The 10,998-nt window shown below is 36.4% G+C and overlaps 2 protein-coding genes across 3 annotated transcripts; one reads left to right on the top strand and one right to left on the bottom strand.

The window, feature by feature from the left end:
- Positions 203-3,341, top strand: LOC109231354 (haloacid dehalogenase-like hydrolase domain-containing protein Sgpp). Its single transcript, XM_019396990.1, has 5 exons — positions 203-496; positions 1,878-1,992; positions 2,219-2,370; positions 2,465-2,726; positions 2,807-3,341. The coding sequence occupies exons 1-5, from the start codon at positions 462-464 to the stop codon at positions 2,996-2,998; spliced, it is 756 nt and encodes a 251-aa protein (XP_019252535.1). The 5' UTR covers positions 203-461; the 3' UTR covers positions 2,999-3,341.
- On the bottom strand, positions 3,897-10,695 carry LOC109231353 (dynamin-related protein 1E-like). 2 transcript variants are annotated; one of them, XM_019396988.1, is made up of 15 exons: positions 10,452-10,695; positions 10,144-10,207; positions 8,767-8,874; positions 8,446-8,547; positions 7,988-8,038; positions 7,839-7,900; positions 7,540-7,630; positions 7,350-7,414; positions 6,418-6,612; positions 6,195-6,314; positions 6,043-6,113; positions 5,470-5,695; positions 4,960-5,010; positions 4,521-4,889; positions 3,897-4,156 (listed from the first exon to the last, which is right to left on the bottom strand). In XM_019396988.1, exons 1-15 carry the CDS (start codon positions 10,578-10,580, stop codon positions 4,028-4,030), a joined length of 1,833 nt encoding a protein of 610 aa, XP_019252533.1. In that variant the 5' UTR covers positions 10,581-10,695; the 3' UTR covers positions 3,897-4,027. The 2 variants fall into 2 exon arrangements, with proteins under 2 accessions (XP_019252533.1, XP_019252534.1); XM_019396989.1 differs by having other exon boundaries at positions 6,043-6,107.

The raw sequence follows: 10,998 nt of genomic DNA, 5'->3' as shown, positions 1-10,998 counted from the left end.
ATATATATATATATATATATTCAAACCTCTCTATAACACACTCGTTTGTTCCGAATATTTTTTGATGTTATAGCAAAGTGCAAAAAATTGGTTCCGAAAAAGCTTGACTTTTATAGTTAAGTACTACTATTATATAGGGATGTTGTTATTGAGAGATCCTATTGTATATATATATATAAAGCCAAAAAGAAATTGTTTTTTAAAAAAAAAAAACATGAAATGTAACACGTGAAGTTAGGGAAAATATAGTCAGAGATGAAAGGCCATCACTTTGTTACCTTAACGCTTTATGGAACGCTGGAGCTGGAGTACTATTCTGATTCTTTAGAAGATTCTCTTATACCATCTATTTCTTCTTCACTTCATAAAGTCGCCACCTTTTCTATTTCCTCAAAGCACACTTTTGTGGAAATCGGCATTTTTGTACACAACTCTCAGAATAGTTTGATACCCTTTTCAAGATGACTGCTCCTGCTGGGGAAAATTCTACAGAAAGGTGAAATCTTTAATCCTTTTTCGCTTTTATTTAATGACAATATTTGGATTTTAGCCAAGATTTGATCTGGGGTTTGAATTCTTGATGCATTTTTGTTGACTGGAATTTCTTTTTTATTTTTTTCCATGAATTTGCTTGAGCTCCCAAATTTTTTTAATCAGTTTATCACTGTATGACAATTATGATCTCTGTTATTATGACATGTCTTTGAATGTTTTGAGATTCTTGAATCTGATATGTGGTTTGAGCTTCTTTTTCTGAGAATGCCATTGATCTCAATCTCAATGTGTGCTATTTGATATTTCTGCATCTGTTGATGATTTCTTTGTAATTATCAGATTTTCTTGGAAGTTTTGATTTGCTTGTATCTGATTGATGTAAAGGTAAAATGTAAAAAAAAATGTATTCTTTTTGCTAAGCAGATCAATATCTTTCTCTTCTCCACTGGTTTTCTTATTCTGTTTTCTCTGATCCAAAACTCAGTATTCTCACTAAGTTTTCGATTGATCGATTGTGATTTTGGGCATCAGCGATTCTTCTTTCTGGTTCACAATATAACACTGATGACTTCTGTTTATTTTCATTTAGTTGAAATTTCTTTTTTATATGATGGGAATTCCTGTGTTCTCCTGGCTGGTATGAGCTTCATAGTGACTATTGGACTAGGCTTATTGCACGATTTAAGTTCTTTGCAATTTATTCTCAATTTTCTTCCCCTCACTGAATTTAAGTCCGTATACTACATGAGTAAATGTCTGGTCCAGAACATACTTAACCAAATTGATAACATGATAATTGAACTTAAGCTGGATCTTATGCTTAAAATGTTCCTGGTATAGCCCCTAATGAACAGCAACTTAGTGCACATTTAACTTGATTTTTTCAAAATATGAAATCATTATATCATTGAGATCTATGTGGCAGGGTGTGTGTCGAATCCTCCAAAAGTAGTGTATTTATGCAAGATCCGACACGGGTGTGGCAACATTTTGGAGAGTCCGGGCAACATAGATTGAGATACTGTTATCATTAATGCTTTAATATCCTTTTCATGAATTCTTGGCCCTCATAAAATTGTTCAGGAAATACCCATACTAATGTTTAATACATTCTTTGAGATTGTGTCAGAGGTAGTCCAAGATAAGAATCAATGACTTCGGGATGGTGTGGTTTGTTGCATATGTTTACTTTTTTTAAGACACATCATCCTAACAAAAGGCAATGGATGTCATTGCACCAAATGTTTTAAGCCTAGATTTGTCCATGGAATGTATAAAGCTTGCATTGATTAATGTTTGTTATTACACCGAGTTGTGTTTGGAGATTTTTTTATAATTGCATTCAGAAAGCAAAGCTAAACTATTACATTTTCTCTTAGCAGTTCTTCGTCTCTAGCAAGACTTGCTCCCCTTCAAGCAGTACTATTTGACGTAGACGGGACTTTATGTGATTCAGATCCACTTCACTTTTATGCATTCCGTGAAATGCTTCTAGAGGTAACAACAATTAATCGCTTTTCTTTTATAGAAAAAGCTTCTTTTGTACCTTTTGACTTGTGAAATGCTCCTTACCTCCTCCCCCTCACCCCCCTCACCCCCCCGGACACATTTGCAACCCCACCCGAGGAAGAAGCTTTGATTTTCCTGTTTATGCAGAAGTTACTGATATTTGGGAAAATGTCAATCATGTTTCTCATAATTGCTGGTGATTCTGGTTCTGCAGATAGGCTACAATGGTGGTGTGCCGGTTGATGAGGACTGGTTTGTCAAAACTATTGCTGGCAAACACAATGATGACATTGCTGCTGCCCTTTTCCCTGATGATCTGGAAAGGGGTCTTAAATTCTGTGACGAGAAAGAAGCTATGTTTAGAAGGTTCGTAACTCTACTTACGCTACTTGTATATTTCAATTGACCTTGTGCTACTCTTCCTCCAGTCTCATAGGCAAGCTGTTTTGGTTACAATTAGGTTGGTGAAAGAACAGTTGAAACCTATAGACGGCCTGTACAAGGTGAAGAAGTGGATTGAGGATCATGGGCTGAAACGGGCTGCAGTTACCAATGCACCTAGACTGAACGGTGAACTGATAATAGAAATACTTGGCCTAAAGGATTTCTTTGATGTGGTTATTATTGGAAGTGAGTGTGAGCGTGCAAAACCATTTCCCGACCCTTACTTGAAGGCCCTTGAACTGCTTAAGGTGTCGAAAGATCACACATTCATATTTGAGGTCTGATTTCTTTGTCGACCACATTCTTCATTTTCTTATCCTCACACCATTAAAACTCCTAACTTTTCTTCTATGCTTAGGATTCTGTTTCTGGAATAAAAGCTGGGGTGGCAGCTGGGATGCCTGTTGTTGGATTGGCAACCCGAAATCCACCTCACTTACTTATGGAAGCAAAGCCTGCTTTTCTTATCAAAGATTATGAAGATCCGAAACTATGGGCAGATCTTGAGGAGATCGACAAAAAGTCAGGTGCTGGAACAACCACAGTTTGAGACATACGCATACTGGTGAAAGATCTGTTGTTGACGTAGATCTCTACAGAGTTTATTGGGTATGATTCATTGAAGCTTTGTATTTTCTTGTCATAATAAACAAAGAGGGAAACAGTATTAGCATTATTTTCGTTCACAAAATCAATTGTTCTAGGTCCTACCATTGATATCCATTTTAGAGTATATGAAAACCGAATATGGTGGCTGTTCATTGGCCATAACTTCTTCATTTTTTACCAGGTTGTGGCTTAGCTTCATTGTGCATTTTGTTAGATACCAGCTTCTTAATTCACTTCGCCATGCTTGCAGGCCTTGAGTGATTATATTTAGTAACTTTTTATTGTATACTGCTGCTAATGGCCAACTTCTTCATCTGTTTGAATGCTCTGGACTTTGGTTATATGAAGAAGTTGCATATCAATCAATATCAATGAACTGTCTTCATACCAAGCTAGATCTGGTCGGTGGTCTAACATGTTTGTTTCCAGGTATAACATATGATTGGGTAGACACGTTCTATAACATTGACACCGATTAGCTTATATTGTTGGTATCGACACATTGTCATATGTTTAGGTTAACACAGTTCCATATGTAGACTTATCCCCGTAAATTATTCTTACAGTGGTCAACCTACTGCAACCTTCTATGCTTAGGACGTAGTATGTTTTGTGAGATGATGTTGTAAATATAGCTAAAAATTCTATGTTCTTTTCCATTGCACAACTAGTGCATATGATATGCAAAACCATTGCTTTTCCCTTTGCCTTTGTTGACGTCTGACAGGCAGTAAAAGAAAAAATTATGCGAATTTAAAAAAGTCCCTCCTCCATGGACGACCCAGTAGCTTTGGAAAAGCCTAAATTTCTTAGATATTGCCAATGGTAAAAGACAGGCATAATTCAAAGTTCAAAACTGCCAATAATGCAACTTAGTTTAAACCCGTAAAAGATGCTGTGGCTTTGAAAAGTCTAGGTTTAGACCGAAAAACATTTTCCAACTAGTCTGCAAACTATGTACACTTTAACATCATTTTGCCCATAACGCTGAATCTATTTCATTTCTAGCAGACTTGTACAGCTCAAGCCTTCTTGAACATTTCTGCCTCCTCTCCATCAGGATTGGATCTTCATCCAGTAACCGGGCGAGAGTTTTACCCTACACGTTGGGAAAAATTCATTAAGTACTGTAGACTAACTTTGAACCTGAAAGGAAAGCAGATCTGCTGTGAAAGGTCTTACTAAAATTAGTTCAGACTATTCATTCGATATTTTTTTTTCCAGATAAATCATATCAAACTCTGCAATTATTTGGAAACTTTTGTGCATAGAAGTAAAAGAAAAGGTTTAAAGTGCTTGCAGCATTGCATCAGCAGATAACATTGCTTTCACCTCTTATGACATGTTCACAATTTGATGAATTGATCATCATCCATTGACTCTACTGATGTCATTAAGGATGTTAAGCATAAGGGAAAAAGAATCTCTGGAGGGTATTTAATTTAAGTAGACCAGTGAAATACCTCTTTTTTGCCCAGTTGCGTATAGAAATGATCAAGTAAAGAATGTTTGGCTTCCCGAACTTGACAATAAACCACGGCCTTTGGTATTGTATTTCGTAGGGTATCAGACACCATCCCGATATATGAGGAAATGGTTGAGCCTATCCTGCGCAAGTGCCCCTCTGTGTAACGGTCAGCAGTTGAAGCAGTTGGGCTTCCACCCTTATCAGCTTCTTGTGGGAGTTTCCGGAAAAAGTCAATAGTAAGGTATGAGGATTCCATGTCCACCATCCTCAGAACAGTTTTCTTGCTGTCATCACGGAATCTCTCTAATGCTTCATTCGCAGCGGATGCTATCTCTGTTCGAAGAGTTGGAAAGCGACTTAGTTCCTGCATCCAGAAAGTATCAATTTCATCATTTGCCATTAGATAATGAAGTAGTAGAGGTTTCGGATCATACCTGAGTTTCCCCTATTGACTTCCCCACCAGCTCTTTCAAGATGAAGTGAACCTACATAGTCAATTCATAGAGTTCAGTTGAAATAGCAGTTTCACCTTGAGCATTGGAATCCTGAACAATTGGTTTGTTTTTCTTTAGCGGGAAAGGGGGACGGAAAAATTATGCGCTTTCAACTGAAAGCAGCTTTGTTATTATTAATTGGTTTATTGCTATACAATTCCAAGTCTTTAAGTTGGCTTATATGACAAACTCCTTTTGACATGACCATGATTTTATTTTCCTACTCAATTCCCTAGTACATAAGCTAAGCTAGTGCTTCCAATCCCTGGAGAGAATATTTCAGAAAGCTTCCATTTTCCAACAACTTCAGGAATACTGGCAACAACCTTTGGTCCCAAAAAGGACTTGCATAACCAATGTCATAAAAAGATTCCCTTAACCATAGCCACGTGAAGTAACATGACTATTCACATCCACGGGATAAAAGAATGAAAAGGTGCAAGCACTTACTGCATCTGCTGAGGCTTCAGCAGGACCCCTGAAATAATTAAGAGCACCATCAATAAGTCGTCTATAACCTTGCTCTGGTGCTATTAGATGAGGTTGATAGCCATCTGCCTCAGAGACAACCTTCCGAACATTTTGCAGCGAGAGATGACGATCCAGTGGAAGCTTTCTTAGAGCAGCAGGGAGCTGGTTGTCAAAAACCCAATAAATGCGATCTCCTCCTGGTCGCCTACACAAGCAGATGTGTAAGACCAAATATGATCAACTTAACCTCATTACAAGGCAGTGTAGTATATGTCCTTGGTTTTTAAGACACTATGCATGAAAACAACTGAAAATATCCTCACTACATGTTTCCAACATTTTCACAGGTTGGAACACAATTTGACAACCATTGGATGGACAATGATTTATATGTTAATGGACAAACATTGTGTGTTTTCCTTTACATAAGAAAATATAGTTGTGGTTGTGAAGACAGAAGCAAAATACAGTAGTAGTCCAATCAACAACTTTCCCTCCTGTCTTCTTAGTTCTTACACTTAATATTGGTTAAAGAAAAATGTATATTCTTACCCTCCTTCAAGGTGCTCCTTGAAAATCCTATCAAAAGCACGGCACAGCTCTAATATGGCATACAACTGCGCCTGTCAATTTAAGCAAACTATTAATGATATTGAATCAAACAGTAGCATATTTTCAGAAAAGGAAAAGATTAGTATCATTACGCTTGCATCAATAGCAACAGGTCTCCCTAGGTAACTCAGCTCTTCCTCAAGCTCATCAATGCTTCTATTGATCAAAGACAAAATGGTTGGTATACGGGCCTTGATCACAGATTCTAGGTGCTGGAAAAACAAATATTTGCTATCAGCATCGTGTAACAAATATCAATTGCAAGAATTAGAGATAAATCTTTCTTGGTATAAGCAGCTTCGGTAAATGGTATACTTTTGAGAGTAGTTTTGCCAAATACTCTGAACCCATTCTACTGGCCAAATGTCCATACTCAGGACTTGTAGCAAAAAATTCACGTTCCTTACGCCTTGCAACAATCATATCAACATTTCTATTAATATCGGCCTGTGAACGATTGACAATTCCAACCCAAGGATGTTGTAACCGATAAGATCTTCCTTCAAGTACCTTCATCACACAATTGAAAAGGAAACCTTAAGAGGAATGTCAATATATGACAGGATACAGCCAAAAAGATGTTGCAATTGTCTGTAATTCTAAAAAGACTAGCAGCAGCAAAGGTAACATAAAAACTGCTGCTATTAATAACAGATATTTTAAGGTATTCGTAAAGAGAACCTAATGAATGTTTGCATAATCCTAAGGGAACAACCACATCCTATTGTAATTTATGGCATCGAGAGGGCATCGGTGCCTTCTCTACATTCAACTATTCATCAATACCTATTTATACCAATCTGTAAGTTCAGGATGGTATAACTTAAACTGAAAGTTCTTGTCCGTAAATATACAGTTTTAAAATGCATGCCTGATGCAAGGGACTTCATACAGCCACAGATGATGAAACTAGTTATAAGCTCTATCCTCATACTCTGCAGACATAAAACTCACATTCAATGAATATTATCACTTCGAAACAAACACATTATCCTCAAATACAAAGTGGGGATGGATATTGCAGATGACCTATGGAAGAATCAGCATGGAACAGACTTTAAGAAGAGATTAGCGCTTTTTTTTTGGGGTAAATTTAGAAGATTTAATAGGTATAAGCCAATGAATAATTAAACTACTCATCGTTAACAATGGATCAGGAATCAAAAGAAGTTGATTAATACAGAGAAATATAACACCTCTTCAACAAACAAAAGCCAATTGTTAGGTAGAAAGGAAAAAAGACTCACATCCAATGCATTTGTTCCCTTGTCCATCAAGTCAAGCTTTGTCAACACACCGACTGTACGTTCACCTGCATGGAAGCAAGTTAATGCTCCACTGACCCTCAAAAGTATTTTTCAAATGTGGGAGAAAAAACCAAGACAGGAAAAATTAAGCAAATGTTAGATTATGCCAGAGAAGATATGAAAATAATACCAGTTGGGTCAACTTCTCGAGCAATCTTTATAGCATCAGATGTTGCAACATCCTGATTGGCTGGGGTAATAGCTAAAAGAATACAGTTCGGCTACAATGCAAGAACCAAAGTTTTGTCAGTTGGTTCCTATCAAGTGTCGAGAGCAAAATTTACAAGCTAAGCAGTAGCATCAAAGTCTCTAACTTCTGTGTAAGCGGGATCATAATTCTCAAAATTCTACTTTCTCATCTCTAAAGGGTAGAAACATAGTTAGATTTTGCCACTCAACAAAGACATCCTCTGCCGCTCAGCATATTACCTTCTCAGCATATGAGCGAACCATATCTTCAATTTCCTGAACTATACTTTCAGGCTGCCCCTCTGTCAACAACCACAATTGTATTGAGCAAAATAGATCATGAAACATGTATTAATGAAAGACCAACAACATGAGAATGAACAACATACCGACGGCGACCTTTGTTAAACCAGGTAAATCTACTAACGTCAAATTGACAACTGCAATGAAAACCCAATATGAGTTATCTGATTGATATAGTGAAATCAAAACCCCAAATACCGAGTAGTCATATGAATACCAAGAATCTATCAACCATAGAGTAAAAGCTAAAAACTTACAATCAAGCAACTCCTTAAATCAAGGACGTTTTACAACATGTTAATATGAACTACATATATAACAACTTTGTTAAGTTCTTTTTGTGTGCGCTATATGAACAATAGGTAATAACACACAAAACTTTGGAGAAGCAAAGCAAAATAGAACATAATGACATATACATATAGAAGCAAGAATGCAAACCATCATTTGCAGGCCTTCTGCTAAATCCACAACGAAAGCCAGCACACTATTGTAAATAAAAGAAAGTAACGTAACATAAGTTTAAAGCACATAAAAAGCGCACCGTTTGGAGAGTAGATGCTGAGATTAATAGGAAGAGAAGAAATCTGCTTTGTCTTTCCAGTCACCTTGTCAGTTTCTTCCTGGATCTCTGATCTTACCATAGCTTCATTAAGAAGAAATGTACAAATCAAATCAACACATAAATATTGCATAGTTAGAAATGATATTACACGGAAGATTCACTTCCAAAATGGCTTTGGTAATGGACTAACTACCAGAAGAAATATGGGAAGGTAATGTCGAAAGCACAACAGTAAAGGAAAAAATGAAGAAGCTCTTAGGCAACTACGCATTGTACCACATTTTCAAAAAACCAACATACCAAAATCTATAAACTTTCTATTTCCAGTGTGAAGAAACTGTGCATAGTCTTCTTGTCCTGGCTCAGTCTTGTAAAGTTGCAAAACTAATGGCCTTCTTGTTACAATCCCTGCCCAAAATAAATACTGCTATGTGAAAACTGAACAAAAGGGAGGGAAGGAGAAATATTGTGGTTTATAACTTTATTTTCCAATAAATTACAGATTTTTGTTTCTAATAGCAGAGCGAGATTGCAATAGAGCAGAATTGTAAGGTGTTTTTATAAAATTCCAATGCAGCTTCCTGAAAATTGTATCAATTTGGAGTATCTCTAAAATAGTGAAATGGTATAGTTTGTAGGTCCAGGGCAAAGATAGCTAAAACTGGGTAATGCTGAAAGGTAGAGAAGGAAATAAATAGTACATAATTTTTCTTTTAAAAAAACAGACACTATCAGTGTCTTATCTATTTTTTGTGTCTATCATTGTGATAAGAAAAGTTTAACTCGAGCAAATCATGATAATACACATAATGACATAAGCATAAGCTCCAATCATTAGGTCAAAAGGTCTAAAACTGGCTAGAAAAGTAGCATTTTCCCTAATTAGTCAATTAATTGTCAAATATCTCAATATAAGAGTCACTGAGAATGTAAATTGCGGTCCAATTAAAAACGACTAGTTTCTTTTTCACTAAAGTAACAGCTTATTTTAGTATTTCTTCTCTACCTGCATATGTTAATAATACAGCATTCACAAGTGTACCAGCTATCCAGTATTTCTCTATTCTTCTTCACCAAAAAAACAAAAAGCCAAAACGATAGTAAATAACAAGGAAATAAAATAAGCGCTTAACCACGTCTCTTTTATATCTTCTTTATTTTATTGGACATAATCAGAGCTAACATTTTGCTAAAGCTGATTTCATTTTATCTTTCTGGGAAAAACAATCAGATTTGAAGTTTCTGATATTCTATTGCACTGACTGATCCATATATGCGTGGTGTCGAAATGTCAATCAACATCCAAAATCCTCATAACAAGAATTTCGTTCTCTATTTCTGTTTTTTTAATGATGGTGGTGTTATAGACAGCTTGTGTGTATCTTAACTATTTTCCAGATTCCTGCTACCTCCTACCAACACAAATATCGACTAACTCTACCTAACAAGGCTTAGAAAAATGGGAAAAAATCACCTAGGCTTGCGCAAACCTCTGTTTCTGTTTGTTTCCTTTTTTTTCTTTTTAATAATTTGTTAGCACCAACCTACTGGCAAAAAGAATCTCCAATTGAGAAATTACAGTTTAAAATTACTGAAAATAACAGCAGATTTAACTGTACGAATATAGTTTTGTACTTCTCCTAAAAAAGTATATATAATTCGTGCATTAACCATTACCTGATCCTCTAGGAAGAAAATCCCGGCCGACGATGCTCTCCAAAACCGAAGACTTCCCCGAACTCTACAAAACCACCATAATTCAATCAAAACATTTCAAAAAACAAAGCAAGAACGCTAAATTAACTAGCAACACTAATAAAACTCCATAAAAAGCATTAACACCATCACAAACACCGATCAAACAGAAAACAATCATCTACAGATTCTCACGTACATAAAATAACCAAAACACATACATAAACAGAAAACAAAAAACAAAAAAAACACAGAGAAAACACAAAAAAATAGGTGTAGATGAAACAGACCTGGCCACCGAGGACGACGATAGTTGGAAGAGTATCCCAAAGAGTAGGCAAACTTCGATCATCACCGTAATCACCGAGGAGCGTACACGCTCTCTGAATTCTATTCACAAGGCCAATGACGCCTTCCATTTTAACGAAAACCCTAACCCTATCGATTCTCCGACGTCGTAGATTCCTGTCGGCGACGACAACGAAAGAGAGGAGAATGAGCAATAGTAGTACCAATGTAGAGAACGTGACGGAATCTATTTTTATATTATTATATTTTTTGACTAGGTAAGGAGTGTGAGTCCCAGGGGGTTTGTGTTGTGGTCGAGTTGGTGCGCCACGTGGGATAGTCTTTTTCAGGTCATGCAAATTGTCAACATATTTAAAATTTTGACTCTGGGCGGGATCTTTTTTGACGACATTTTTTTATGTGTTGTCAACTTTACTTTTTTATTACATGTCAACGAAAACTTTATCTTATGTATGTACTGTACACAATAATAGAGCAACGATCCAGTAAAATCCTACAAATGAGGTTTGAAGAGAGTAATGTGTACGA

The sequence above is a fragment of the Nicotiana attenuata genome, chromosome 8 (genome assembly GCF_001879085.1).
Source record: "Nicotiana attenuata strain UT chromosome 8, NIATTr2, whole genome shotgun sequence".
Taxonomy (NCBI): domain Eukaryota; kingdom Viridiplantae; phylum Streptophyta; class Magnoliopsida; order Solanales; family Solanaceae; genus Nicotiana; species Nicotiana attenuata.
Note: the sequence above shows the minus strand (reverse complement) of the source record. Positions and strands in the feature narration are given on the sequence as shown.

Coding starts and splice junctions, on each gene's coding strand:
- LOC109231354 (XM_019396990.1), top strand. CDS start 462: ATGACTGCTCCTGCTGGGGAAAATTCTACAGAAAG. Junction 1,993..2,218: donor TCCGTGAAATGCTTCTAGAG/GTAACAACAATT, acceptor CTGGTTCTGCAG/ATAGGCTACAATGGTGGTGT. Junction 2,371..2,464: donor AAAGAAGCTATGTTTAGAAG/GTTCGTAACTCT, acceptor GGTTACAATTAG/GTTGGTGAAAGAACAGTTGA.
- LOC109231353 (XM_019396988.1), bottom strand. CDS start 10,580: ATGGAAGGCGTCATTGGCCTTGTGAATAGAATTCAGAGAGCGTGTACG. Junction 7,901..7,987: donor TTTAACAAAGGTCGCCGTCG/GTATGTTGTTCA, acceptor GGTTGTTGACAG/AGGGGCAGCCTGAAAGTATA. Junction 6,613..7,349: donor AGGGAACAAATGCATTGGAT/GTGAGTCTTTTT, acceptor TGTGTGATGAAG/GTACTTGAAGGAAGATCTTA.